The sequence below is a fragment of the Oryzias latipes genome, chromosome 14, assembly GCF_053564925.1.
Source record: "Oryzias latipes strain Hd-rR chromosome 14, Olatipes_Hd-rR_3.1".
NCBI lineage: Eukaryota > Metazoa > Chordata > Actinopteri > Beloniformes > Adrianichthyidae > Oryzias > Oryzias latipes.
Window position 1 is genome coordinate 18623288 of NC_136250.1, and position 15091 is coordinate 18638378.

General features: G+C 36.6%; 1 protein-coding gene across 2 annotated transcripts in view; it reads left to right on the forward strand.

Annotated features, from left to right (window-relative positions):
* Nucleotides 1-15091, forward strand: part of LOC101155374 (seizure protein 6 homolog) — a 105839-nt gene that overhangs the window by 64813 nt on the left and 25935 nt on the right. For both annotated transcript variants that reach the window (XM_004076560.5, XM_078931313.1), the window contains exon 4: nucleotides 10096-10288. In XM_004076560.5, coding sequence (XP_004076608.1) covers nucleotides 10096-10288 — 193 coding nt within the window. The remainder of the gene's footprint in view (nucleotides 1-10095; nucleotides 10289-15091) is intronic.

Below are 15091 nucleotides of genomic sequence, written 5' to 3' on the forward strand. Positions count from 1 at the left end.
TTTCCTTTAAAAATCAACGTCAATCAAACTGTCAGAAAGGCGCTTGGTTTGAATTAATGAGCCGTTGTGATGCACGTGCACTTCCAAAGAGTGCACGTGCATTGCACAAGCTCACTGATCAGCCCGATCATGCAGTCTTTAATACTTCTTAATTGAAAAAGTACATTGTGATTATTTGATTTTGAAAGTACAATACCCATTATGTATCAATTTAGATCCGAAATATAAAAAAAACAATTAAAGTGAATGTTAAGTACAATCTGATGGGACAAAAGTGACACAGATTCAAACTGCTTTTTGAGATGAAAAACCTTATGTTCCCATTTTAAATGTTTCTGTGCTAAACATCAAAACCTTGGTAATCTCCTCTAGCTCTGTATTATTAAAATAATTTTCTTTCAAAAAATCTGACAAATAGAGTCAGGGGTAACAATGGTTCTGTAAAAACTGCGCTGACTGACAGCTATTCAAAAGGAGAAATACTCAAAAATGTAACTCATAAAGCAATCATGGCAAACCTCTGCCTGCAAGCAGGAAAGCCCTTATGTGACCGAAACCAAAATGGGAGTGATGACATCAACAAACCAGAGTCTGGGGTCAAATTTACTCTCCCATGGAGCACTTGGTGCATTATGAGTAGGTCCCAGGTGTAAAGGTCTGCAAGGTAAGGGTTACATGCCTAAAATCCTATGTTATTGCTTCTTTAAGAAATGTCTAATATTTTTTCTGACTGCTGTCCTCATTTTTTTGTCTCAATAAAAATTGGTTTTAATTGAAAATGATAAAGCATTATTTACATTATATATGTGCCCTGAGGTAGGCATTAAAAGACTCACCACTTGCATTTACTAAATTAACTAAATTCAAGCTTTTTCCCTTATTTTTGTGCTTATGTGCTTCATTTCTTTTATTCTAAAGGCTTTTTCACACAGCCACTAAGTACATTCTGCCCATATTGCATGGATAAAAATTGGTCATGCATAACTATAATTAGAAAAAGTGAGAAAAGTTGCGGCCTTTACATGAAATTTTCACAGATGTATCACGAATGAACCACGTTAAAACCACAGAAGTATGAATGAACCACGCAAAGAACACGTTAATCAACGAAGAAACAAACCACACATGTTTATGTGCAATTCATTAGTGAATTATGTGTCAGGTACTTAATATGAACATGATATGTGTGGCATAAACGCAATATAAACGTTATACATTGGTGGTACACGCGTGAAATGTGTGTTAGACATACGTGGAACGGTCGTGGAAAGCCAAAAATTTCCATATGCATCTCGCAAAAATCCTGTACAGTTGTATAGTTTTACCTTAATAATTGTGTATAAACTACATAACAGCTTAAAACCAAATTCATGTAAAGACCCATCGGTTGAACCTTTAACAGACATCTGTGCATATTGACAAATGACGAAGGTCAGAAACACCTATAATTTATGTATATCACGCATGTATCAGGAAAGACCAAAATTTAATACATGGCAAATGTGCAAAATGTATGTATTGTCTGTGTGACACAGCCCTAATTTATTGTGATATCAGATTTAAAATACACGCAGAGTAATAGCACTAAAATACTAGTTTACAAATTTCAGTATAAAGTTTAAACATAAAAAAAAATACGAAACTGTGACACCAATTACAAGTTTGTTTTGGTTTGCCAATTATACCAAGAAATGAGTGTAAAAGAATATTGCTTTCAAGCTTTTCAAACTTTGTCAAAGGATTTTTGTTTCCCATAATTCAAAACAAAGCAAATGAAATGTAAGAATCTATAATGAGCTCAAGGCTTGAAGTGCAAATGAATTACACCTAACGTGAGACCTTTTGGAGGAGGATCATCAATGAAATGCTCCTCTAAGGATTGAGACGTTACAGAGCATGCCAAGTGTTTACAGCTAATCCTGACTTGAGGGTTAACGATTGGTATTTGATGCTGCCTTTCTGACCACGCTCCTCTGACTCCAATCAATAGTCATGTTAATAAGCGGCACCAATACTTGGCAAATAGGCCCCTCTCAGTGCTGCCTCAATTGCTGCATTGATCCTTGCACTCTAATTTTAATTCCAGTATTTCTTACAAAAGAAGCAAAATGCTCAAGGCACTGACCCTGGCTGAGGGTTTCTGATGAGCGAAGGAATTAAATTTGTTTTGTTGGTGTCTAGCAGCAGTTGTGGCTTCGATCAGATGAAATGGCTACAAGGAAGTGTCGTAATTCCAAAAAAAGCAGAGATTGACATTTTTGTAAAAGCAAAGTTCTTCTTTATTATACGGTATTCGTCTAAATGCTCAGTGACCCAAATTGTTCGCGGCACAAACAATGCCATATGTGGCACACAGGCCACAGTGAGTAATGAAAACCAGTGTAGGTTTGCTGCCTTTAATCAACTTGAAATGAGGCAAAAGGAAACTTTCATTATTTTGCGCTTTGGGCGAGTAAACCAGGACATAAAGATGGCCAGTCTGATTGTGATGAGCTCTTTAGGGTGTCTGGCTTTGCCGAGATGAGTTTTCATGGACCCCAGCTATCCTGAGAGGAATGCTTTCAGGTGACGCTAATTGCTCCTCCATCCAGCTCGCTGTCATAGAAAAAGAAATCTGCCTGGTGGAAGGCTAAGTGCTCTCCAGGTCTTCCAGAATCATAATGATGGATGCAAAAAAAAAAAAAAAAAGGCTGGAAAATATGAGGAGTTACGGGGAACATATGAATTTAAATCTATGCAGAAATGCAGACTACAACAAAGAAATATAGCTGTCGGGCCCAGGAGGAACCACACAAAGTAGGCTTGATTTATCTGATAGCAAGAATCTCGTCTCTGGAGGAAACAAAACTGGAGATCACTACAAGGTGCTTAAGCTTAGTGGTCTCAGGAAATTAGGCTGGTCCTTCACTCAGAGGGGATGTAAGTGACAAGAAGCAAGTGAGCATTGTGCTCACCTTCTGGCTCCTGTGTGTTCCTATTAACGTTCGAGCTTTTGCCGATTGGTTAAAATCCATTGTTTCGAGGCATGGGAGAACAGAATATGGCCTTGGCGGTTATATATATAGAGGTGAATGTTCAAGCAAGATAACATTTCTCCCGTAATGAATCCTGTAAGTACTGGTTTTTTCTTCCCGTTTTTATGAATGTATTAGGAAAGACACAAAAACAGCACCTCGATCTGGTGTACAGAGATTACTCAAATGCAAGCTGGAGATAGAGTGACTATGAGGAGGGCACATTACCAGTATGTTGCACAGTGCAATCTAGTGGGTTTTATCACAGTAATGATGACACCGCATCTGTTGAGTCCAGTGGAAGTTGATTCATTGCCCCCAACAGCTGGGTCATTTATTTTCCATGTATTGTGTTACTGTGTCATTTTGATTACGCATGGTTCATTTCTGCCTTTGCAATAGCTCCTGTGAGTCAATGTAAATGTTCATTTTAGAGCACCACCAGATGTTTTCAGCAATAAACATCAGTCAGAGTCATTCTCCGTGGACGCCCCACTCATCTTGTGCATAGTACCAGTATGATAAACAAAAACATAAGCAAATAAAGATGACTTGCCAGGTGCAGAAATTTGGCCTTTCTTGACAGATTTTATATTTCCGAGCCTCAGGAGAAACTTTGATGTCATTATGTATTCAACGGTGGACAGTTAGTGCTAATTGCTTGAAGGAAATTATTGGTTCATCTCTCGTGTGGGACTTGCAGCGACACTAGGGGTTACTGTGGTCACAGATTAAGTGGGGTACCCTTGTGATGGGACGGATCTTTATCTCTCCTCACTGTTCCCTGACATTGTTCGGCAATGCAGCTCACAAGAACTCTCTGTTCTAAAAAGGTCATGGATAACACCGCTCATTCCATCTAATACTGCGGTCCTTAGAAACAATATTTGAGATTTTTTCTTTCATTGTTTGCATTCAATGTGTAGTTGTGCGTCTGTCAGTTGTGCTCCAGCCTTGAAGGGTGTTCATTACAGTAGCTTGATTGAAAAGGCAGTGGCTTGAGGAAAGAGATGACCTTCTCTGGTCCTCTCATTTTGATTAGTTATTGCAAGAGTTGCTGTGAAAAAGGGAACACTTGTAAGGTGTGTAAGTGCTCTGAGTTTCTTGTATTGTGTGGAGGTTTTTAGGTTAGCTTTTTCAGAGAATGCTTTCTTTTTCCTCAACTGAGGCCTCCCAACTGAAACTGCACAGATCTTTTGATAAAGTTATGGTTGGTGCATGAGTTTGCTTGTTCAGCCAAAACCTCAGTCCCCCAAATGATTATGCTGAGGCAGAGGTTCCAGCTTTTGGATTTAAAATAAGTCTGCTTTCATAACAGGCCAGAACAACATGCATGGCTGTGCAGTTACATTCCACTGTACATGCACACCTGTGTGTCTGTGTAGCAGAGACTTTTTTTTTTTTGCATTGTGAAAAAGCCCCTCTGGGCATTTGGCAGCAGCACTGGTGAAGATAAGGTAGTCTGAGGTCTCCTGACAAGGCCAATGATTCATAATTGAGGCAGGACAGCTGTTGCTGGCTGCACTGACGGGTCCCATGGTGGATGACAGATGATTGAGCCCTCCGGTGCTGAACTATCTATCAGCCCAAATGTTCACTGTCCACTATCTGTTCACCCATCCCTCATAAGCCTCACTGCTATATGTAAACCACATGGTCACAAATCTGCAATCTGATGGAGCTCACTAAATGTAGGATCCTCTTTAAGTATTACATGTTGCTTGGTAATAATGTAAAAATGTTCCATTGTACACCATTCAAAAAACCTAAATCAGTATGAAAGGATGTTCAAGACCTCAGTAAGATTTACTGCAAGCATAGAGGCTGCAAAAAAAAAAACGACTTTAGCACACATTTTGAAAGAATTACATCATTTAAAACTTTCAATCTGCCTGACCTTAATTCATATTCATGTTCTGGCACCAGAGGTTTGAAAGGGTTGAAGGACCCCCTCTCAGCAGATGCTACTGAGCAAGGTAAAATAATAAATACAGAAACAAATCAAAGAATAAAAGAGTAAGAATCCAAAAAGATAACAGCATTAAAGTGAATAAATGCATAAAAAGTCAGAGCAAAGGGAATCTCATCATTATTTATATCACTCGTTTACTCAGACTTAAGTGCAATACTTAGATGTTTAATACTTTTTAAAACTGAAATAAATGTATAAATGTGCAGTGGAGAGAACTGAAGCAATTATTTAACCAGATTAAAAATTAAAGGGGCCCAATTAAAAAATTGGGGGAATTTATAATATTAAGAGAGTTTTTTTCTGCATGGCCAATAATTTGAGAGAAAATTTGTCAGATTTCAGATTGTAGTGTGTTGTCAAATCTGGGGATTTTTAAGTTTCCAAGCCTCATGTCTTGGCAGCAACTGAAGCCAAAACATGACCAGTAGGATTTCAATCATTGATCTATGAAGTCACACAGCCAAAAGAGATTTTCTCATTAAATTACTGTTGTCTGTTAAGGCCGTTGCTTTTTTATTTTTATTTACAGATGTGTAATCCGTTTTGCCACAATTTGTTTTACCAAAGGGGTCATTTTGTCATGATTTTTTTCTTTAAAAAATACACAGAGTAAAATTAAAAATAAATTTAATGTTAATTTACAATATTTATATAAAAATTGGATATAACATTATTTTCTGCTAAACTTAATGATTGATTACTGTTGTCCAACATTATGGAAAGTGATTGTGAGGATTATGCACTTTGGATTTTTTGGGAAATTTTCTTAGTTTTTGTTACATTGTGTTTTCAAGTTTACCCCCGGTAAGTTATACCAAGTTTAGATTGATGATCATCCAACTGTCTGGTTTTTCTTTTAATGACCCTTAGTAAATAAGTCTCCAGTTTTCAGTTTTTCTTTGTCAGGATGTCTGCTTTGCCACTCTATCTCCAGCTTGCATTTGAATTATTTCTGTACCTTTGTCATGTCAAAGTTTATTTAATGTTTAAGATTTAGCATGGTCTCCTGCATTTTGGGTCCTACACCGTCAGTTCCTGATAGAGATACTAAATGTCTGCCTATAAGGATCACTCAATCAATCAATTACTCAATCAATCGATCGACCGACCGAATCAATCTTTTACTTAATTTCGAGAGCACCTTTAATCAACAAGCGCAGAACACAAGGAACACAAGGTGCATGAGATGAAAGATATATAAACATTTGATAAAACTTTAAATTCAATAAAGCAAAAACAACAACAGTCAAAAGATGAATGTAAATTGGTAGGAACATATCATTACTATAAAATGGTTTCTAACCCCATGATAAATTAAATTACAAATGCAACACAGTTTTTCTCTTTTGGAAACCAGTAAAGCTCAAGCATCACAAGTTCCTTTTTTTTAGTTTGTATTTAAGGTACAATCGGTCTGATTTTGTTTGGAAACCAATTTTCTTTTGCTTTTAAAGCGTCTGTTGGAAACATTTTATATACAGAATAAAGCCCCTCATGAAAGTAGACCCCATGGTTTCAGCGTCCAAACTTTTGCAAATGCGGATTTTATACTGTGCATACAAAAGGAAAGCGTTTAGCTGATCACCACTAGCTCCGCTGAGAAAAGAGTGTATTTGTGCTAGCCCGGGGGAGGTGCTGGCAGCGCAGACTCTTCCTGGAAGGGGCTGTTCTCACTGGTCTACTTCACAGTGTGAGAACCCGCTTGTTTCTGTGGAGTGGGAGGGGTTGTAGCTCAGAGCGTAGGTTTTCATAGGAATACTCAGAGATGTGTGAATGGATCAAAATACTACTTTAGGGGTGTTCATTTAGAGGAATTAACATTATAATACACTTAAAAGCTCAAAAAGTAAATTTTGCATTATTTAGACCCTTTAGGTTTAAATAGTTGGAATAAAAGACTGTCTAAGTCTGCCTAAATGGTTATCACGAGAATGCAACTGACTTTCCATCAAATAATAGGAGTTATGTCAGATCAGCATCAAGCCCTGACTGCTAGTTCATTACACAAAAGAGGATGCGTGCTGCAAGATGACACAGCTATTTTTCTTTTAAAGCAAATAACTAAAAGCCTGAAAGCCTTTTGGATATTTTGTTTAATTGGTATACTCCACATGATGAGTAAAAACAAGTTATACAAATCAAGAGATTCCACATTACATTTAGTGCAGGGCTAATGTAATGCAATGTGAAGTTCCATAGTAATCTTAGTGATTATCAAAACTAGCCGGACGGCAGAAAGTGCCGATCGTCACATTTTCTCAACTGGTCAATCAAATAAACTTTCAGGGTGGAACGGGTTAAAAATAAATGAATTAAAAAAGCACATGTTATAGTTTTTATTCAGGACACTCAGTTTCTAAAATTAGGATTAAATTCTAGAAGATTAAATTGCAATTGCAAATGACCTGCCCTTAACTCTTATTCCTTAAATGAATGACTATGAATGTGAAGTATGATAGATAATTACTGCTCTGTTCAATGGGAAGGATTATGAAGTTCTAAGTCGAGCTGATGTAACTGGATTTACAAAATGTTCAAGTTCTCTATATTAACTCTGAGAAAAAAGGGAAAATAAAGTGCCTCAGGCTGTGTCATTGCTGTTGCCCTTGAGGAATGGGAATCTGGGATTCTTAAGTCATGCAGCTTTCATTTATTATTCATTATGTTGCTGAATCTTATAAATAACATGGGGATTATTTCTGAAAGTTAGAATATATACATTATTACCTATGGATTTGACTGCTTTCTCTCATGTCACTTTGTGACAAAACCGCAGGAGTGGCTTTGTGTTCAAGTATAAAAAGATTTTTAAAAGTTAGAATCAGATCAATCAAAAGCGCTAATCTCATGCATCCTTCCAGAAGTCACCTCCAAGCTCAGCCTCACATTGTCCATTAGCCTCACTGCTCTCCCTGACAGCTCCCATTTAACTGAGTGATGGTTAGTCAACATGACCAAATTCACTTGGCTGCCAACATTGTGAATAGGGCTCATCCCGCCCACCATCCAAGCTTTTCCAGGCTAATACCCCAACACTCCTTCACACGTACACCAGCCTATGGAGGGCAAGCTTTTTATTTTTTATTTGCTTTGTGGCACACACCTGCCTCTCAGAACAGGCCTGTTTCCCATCTGCTTAAATGTTGCAGTTCAAAAGCTGCAGACACTTAAGATGCATTTTATGTGTTTAAAGAAGTCCTTAGATTCTACTAACTGTTTATGCAAATGGTTTGCATAATTGGGTTTTAGCTGTTTGCTAAAAAAAGGACTGCATAAACTTATAAAAACATAGATTATTCACAAAATGAAAGTTAACATTGTAAAACGATGCAAGGGAGGATTTTGAATGTAATAAGGTGATTTGATTTGATAAGAGCCGTGGCCAGATGACTTTCAATGAAAGCCTATTAAACCCAAATGCCAAAGTCAGGTTCATTACACTGAATCAACTTGAAAGCATTTCCTTTGTCAAGCAGAACAATAGTCAAGAGCTGCTGTGGCAGATGCTTCTGCCACCAAAAAGAAGTGAAGTTACAAAGTGCATGATGTCAGGCGAGTGCTATGGGTGCTGCACACACTCTTATTTTTAAGCTATTAGGAAGTTCTTTCCTATTATTAAAGCCATCTTAAATATTCAGCACAAATGTCATGTTGGTATTTCTAACTATTTAACCTTGTTAGCACTTCCTCTGTGGTTAAACAAAACTTTATATGCTGGTGTGTGGGTTCAGGAAATGTGTGCCTTTTCTTCTTTGCAGTATCTAAAATAAATAATCAGATTCAAAATATGTTTCAATGTCTTTTTTAATATTATGGGTTATGATGGACTATTTCAAACATATATATATCTTGATATGGCCCAAAAGGAAAGAAACCACTTGTAAAATTGGCTTCACCTTTGAGCTAAAATGTAAAAAATATTTTTGTTGCTAGGCAGACTTCATGCATAAGTTAACCCAACTTTTTAGGTGACCTGCAAATGCTGTACTAAGATCTACACTATAGTTCTATTTTTTATTTGAAAGAATACTCACTGTTGAAGTTCTTGTAGTGATTTTTTTGGTAAAATGATTTTTTCTATAAGGGTGCAAAAAAAAATCTAATTAAAATTAGCTCACAGTTGTTTTTTCTTGTATTTATTAAATTCTCAATAATTGTCAGTCAGAACTCAATTTAAATAGCCCATTGATCTGCTAGTAAAAACTTGCCAATTAAAATACAAAATATATATATTTTTGGCATACATACATTCTGTGACAAAAAAAGAAACACAAAATCAAAGAAAGATGCAAAATTTATATTTGATAAAAACAAAGCTGGATTACATTAGTAAATGTCATCAAATCCCAAACGCTGCATTTAGGTTAACCTTATAAAGTCAAGGTGAAAGCATTTTCCTTTTTCAAACAGAATAATAATCATGACCTGCTGTTGGATTAGCAGTCCTACTTTAAAGTTCTCCAGAGAATCAATCAGATGTAGTTGCAAAGTGTGTCAGTATTCCATTATCCAGACAGCTAAAACCACACACAGTACTCCTGAGATTCCTTTGCCAGATTTAGCTGCAGATGTCGTTCAACCTGTTGAGAAAAATAAAGCACTGTTGACAGAGTTGCTAACAGGCACAATGTGAACACAGAAAGAGGAGGAATCATTTGTGTAACACACCATAATTACTCAGAAACACACGTGTCATCCAGCGGCAAGCTAACAAAGAAATAACTAAACCAAATAAATCTTCCTGTAATTGTGCTGGTACACAAGTGGGCAAAGCACCACAGCAGGTGACCCAGTTTTTCTGCAACATTAATAGAATAAAGTTTTGCTGTAAACACAAGAATGCTGCAGTTAAACTTGTCAGTGATGGCTGGAGCTTCTGTTTTCCTTCACATGTATGTGGGAGAACAGCTTTTTTGTGGTCAGTGTTTGAGTTGTAAAACTCATGATGATGAGAAAAACATTAGGGGGAATACTTCTGCTAAAATTGTGCCAAACATGCACTTGTTATGGCTTTGATACTTGGTTAGATGCTTCAAGCAGCAAAAGTCAATTAGTGATAAAACCATGCTAAAAAGAAATAGGCTAATCTCTACGTTGACTCTGTTTTAGGTCCTTAATGTGAGCGTGTTGGAGGGAGAGCAGGTGACTGTTGAGGACACAGGGGGTCAAGAACCTTTCATCCTCGCCAATGAATCAGTCCTAATGAGGGGCCTCATCCTGCGCAGCTGGAGCAACCAGATCTCAATCCGTCTCCGTAGTGACCAACGACTCAACTCAGGATTCCTCCTGCTTCATTATCAAGGTGAGCAAACTTCACAGAAACTTCAAAAGACATTAAACTAAGGGCAACTGTTTCTCTTCTACATGTTTCATCTCTTCTTCCAAGGGGTTTCCAAAGGTGTAACTGATTTGTGGGGAGTTCCAGCCTTTGTAAATTCTCTGACTTCTCACACCTGACTGGGTTACTGGAAAAACAGTAAAACACTATCTTCAAGAACAAAGAAAATAAGTATAGTTGGGTTTAAATTAAGATCTTTGGATTGCTGTGAGCTGACCTAGAGGATATATGTCTGTTAACTTGTAAAAGTTTGGGTTTTTTAGTTTTAACAATAGTTTGACTTAAAAACTAACTTGATAAGTACCATATTTCCACATTATAACCCACACAAAATGAATGGTCTACTTGTAAACATTTTCCATATATAAGGCACACAAAGAGTCATACATAAGTCCCTCTGTCAGACCTATTAACTGAATTCACAGTAACTCTAGAACTTTAACATACTCCACATAAACCATGTATGAAGAGTTTGCATATTCACAATACCTGTAACTCTCAACCTTGTTAAAGTTAAAGTCCCATTAACTGTCACTTAGGTGTGAACTGTCCCCTGCGGGAGCATTGACACAGCCACACTCGGTAACCATTTGGTGGTTTAACCCCCATATCCAAAAACTTAATGCTGAGTATCAAGCAGGGAAGCAATGGGTACCATTAATAGAGCCAGCAGTACAACTCAGCCTGGATTTGAACATATTGCTTCCAGTTTCCGGCCGGACACTCCACCATAACTGAGCTGGGAAATGATGGGAGTGCTGTTTGCTGGGATCTTAAGGGGGACTGTCGTTTTTTATTTTAATTTTTTAATTTTTAAGTGTGACTTGTAGTGCGGAAAATACAGTACTAACGAAGACATTGAAAGTTGTGTTGGTCAAAACACAGAAAAAATCCTGCTCAAAATAAGTTTTTTTTTGTACAACTGGCAGGATGATAGCTTAATTTGCAGATACACAAGAGCAGGGGTTCATTGTTATTGTAGATACAATCAAGCATGAGTAGAAAGGAGATGCAACAACAATAACAGGTATGACAATGATTAATTACTTACATTACGCTTTTTTCCATAAGATTGACTCTTCACTGCTTTGCAATTTGTTTTATTTTAATTACTATAGCCGTTCGACAATTCATGATGATACAGCCAATGATGTGTACAAGCGTTTTCCATTTAAAACTTTCACATTCTCATCCAACCAAATCTTTTCAGGACCGAATTCCATTTGCCATTGGAAAGATTAAAGCATCTGAAAAGTAAATCATTAGATGTGATCAAGCATCATGACAAATGTGTGACAGTTACAAGAGCATGTAAAAAAAATGGCTGCCACTTCATCAAGTGAACATGATGGTCCATTATTTCTTCCCCTCTCCCTCACTTGCTTTGTGCATGACATTGATCTCCCATGCTGCTAACAATGTCTGTTTATCTTAGCAATAACACAAAGCAGCCACCAATTACATGCCCCATCGATTTTAGCTGCTGGTGGAAGCTAGTGGACAAAACATTCATTCCACCACATTACTGAGACGCTATGGTGAGTTGGTAAATGTAAAGACTGTAAAGATCAGGCTACTAATGTCAGATAAAATCTGTTCACCCCATGCCATGTATGAATATCATCACAGTCAGGTTGCATATTGATAGGCACGGGTCCATGCAGCTAGAGATACTGTGGATAGCAAAAATGTCTTGTAAATAATCAATTTTACATTACAAATTCGGATTCATACAGTGTACTATGAAACAACAGTCATTAAGCGCCATATTGTTCTTAGATACCTCCTCTGTTGACATTTTATTTAATCCTGTGTATTCCAGTTTGACCGATAATCTCACAATCTGACACACATTTCTGGGCATCTGCAGATAATGTCCAGAAAAGATTTCAGCTCACGTTCTTGAGAAAATCTCCTGTTTTCAAGTGTGAAAATGTATTACCACAGATGCAGTCATTGTAACATCACCTGCTGATTTGCAGGTTTAAGCCCAAGCTTTAAATTTGGTGTAGTGCTGATGCGTCCTTTGACTGGAGCCAGAAGTAACCCCTTTTGAGAGCAAGATATGACTTAATTAGCAAGACGCATCATTAAGTCTCAATAATAACCTGGAGGATGGGAGCTCTGAACAGTGAAGTGAATATTAGAGCAATCAAAATCGGAGACATCGTCATTTTGTCATCATGGGACAAAATATTTATTTATTTAATTTTACCTGAGATTAAAAAATAAAAATCTTTTGTGATACGGACACCCTTATTTAAACATTAAAATTTAGTGGAAAAAAATTGCAGAAACCCAAGAAAGCGCCTTGTCTACATAGATTGAGACAGCTGGATCCATAAAATATATAATGAAGATGTGCAGCACACAAGAGCTTACAGATGTTTTTCCATTTGATTTTGTACTGATGTTTTATGTAAATAAAGGTATTAAAGTACTCATTAAAAAGCAATACTAAAACGGTTTGAAACTTGTGAAATTAAATGTATTAGACACAACATTCAGATATAAAACACAAAATAAAAATGTAAAAATAAGACATAAAAAAAACAAAGTCTGTTGTAGAAGTAAACATTACAAAATGCAAAAAATACTTACCAAGAAACAAAGCTGCAAAAGATATGCTTTTTTAAATGTTTTTCAGAAAATTTCGTCATGAGCGCACTAGTGGGAATGCATTTAGGGTGTTATGAGCTGTCAAAATATAAACAAATAAAATAGGTTCCCCATTTTGTCAGCTTTGAGAGTATTTCTGTTTTTACCAGCAAAACTGAAGTAACTGAAGAGTACTTTAACTAACTAACTTTTTAAACTCATATCTTAGGATATATACTATATACTACACTGCGGTCCCACAAATGTTTCTGTAATTAGTTCTTAGCACTCATTTGTTGTAAACCTGCAAAGCAATGTCATATAAACAACTCTGCTCTTTGATTTATTTTTTCCTGGCAACAATTTTCACAAATAAAATATGCTGCAACATCAGGTTGGCAGAGCAAATTAAATTGATCTAATGGGAAAAAAGCACTAAGCAGTTTCTGGAAGAAAAAAAAAGACACACGGGAGACAGAAGATATTTCAATTTGTGTTCCTTTGCTTCGTAAGCAGATATCACCTTGTCGTTTATAATGAGTCGTGAGTTATGTGACTGGACAAGCGTGGAGAGCGAACAGAACTGTGGAGAGGCCCATCTCAGCCCGGGATAATTAAAATTTGTTTCAGTCTTTGCTTGTCCTTTGATGGCAGACTGATGGATGCCTCTATAACATCAACAATGTTGCTGACACTTAGAACATGATTAAAGGTTTATTTAATGTTTTATGTTAAAGAGAGGGAAGCATGCACCAGTGTGGAAGCCACTTCATTCTATTATCGCACACATGCGGGCACTATGTGAATTTAACATTCACAGTTACATTTTCTGTTTTAAAACTTTTTGGACTAACTTTTCAAAAGTTATTTACTGGTACTTATAAAACCGCAACAACATGAAATGTTATGGTAATTATTTTTGACAAATTAATACTTTTGTATTCAACTTGAGTTTAGATCACAGGATATGAAATTGTAGCAATAATTTGCCTCATTTAATAGCCACACTAAGTTATTGAAAGTGATTTTCTTGTTGCTTGTATAAAGTAATTTAGAAATATTGTTGTTCTGTTTTTATATTAAACATCAGGTAACAATTTCTATTGCTGCAAACAACATAGTAGAAATAATAGACAACTGTCCTCCCAATCAACATTTTCAAGCCTGGATTCGAAAAATCTTGTACATGTTATGATTGTATTCTTATTATATCTTACATATGTAATAGGTTAAAATAGGCTGGTAATATTGCTTTTAGATGTGTTTACTGTTTTTCAAAAACAAAAATTAATATTATTAACAATACAAACAAGTAAATGAAGATGAAACGGCAGTCTGAACATGTGAACATCTCCTTTTATCCAAGATTTTCCTGAATATTCTTGGAAATACTCTAAGTTAAACCAAAAAAAAAAAAAAAAAAAAACAGTATCTGTGTTTTGATTTTTGCAGAACCTCTTAAAGAGCCACTCCAAAGAAAATTGTGTTGTTGATGTTTTTAACATGTTCTTGTAGCATTTTTCTCATGATACAAGGCATGCATAAAGAAAACTGAGCTTAAAACTGCATTTCTGAGTACTTGTTAATTTATGTAAATCGGGAGCAGATGAAAAAAATGTTTCAAAAAAGCTTGTAGCTGTGACTTAGGTGATACAATCGGGAGGCCATATGCTCCCTGCTCTGCTCTATTCTGGATATCATTCAGTTGCAGACAAATAGATCCATGTACGTCTTCATTTTCCCTCATGTCCAGGTTACATCTGGCTCAAAACAGTACGGCTGGATTGCTCCAATATTGCACGCCTTATTTTTTTTTTCACCGCCAGTGTTAGTGTGAGGTTTTGAGGGGCTGTCGGTTAGTGGGAGAGCACAAAAACAGATGAATGTTGGGAAGTATGGCAAACTTACTCCACGGCAAAAGCCCTTCCCCAACTCAGAGGGGAATTTCTAATAAGTTCCTGCCAATCTGCAGAAACTTTGTCCTTGAACAAGACTGTTTTTTTTTTAGTTTGCCTAAAAACGACATAATCATACTTAAAAGACCACCCGGAACCCTTTTGCAGTAGATCACAAGATGATCACAGTGGGACTTAAAGACAAAAAGCATTCTTTTAACTTTTAGATTTGTTGGTTGGCTGCTTTGAGAACAACAATTTATTGAATTATGTT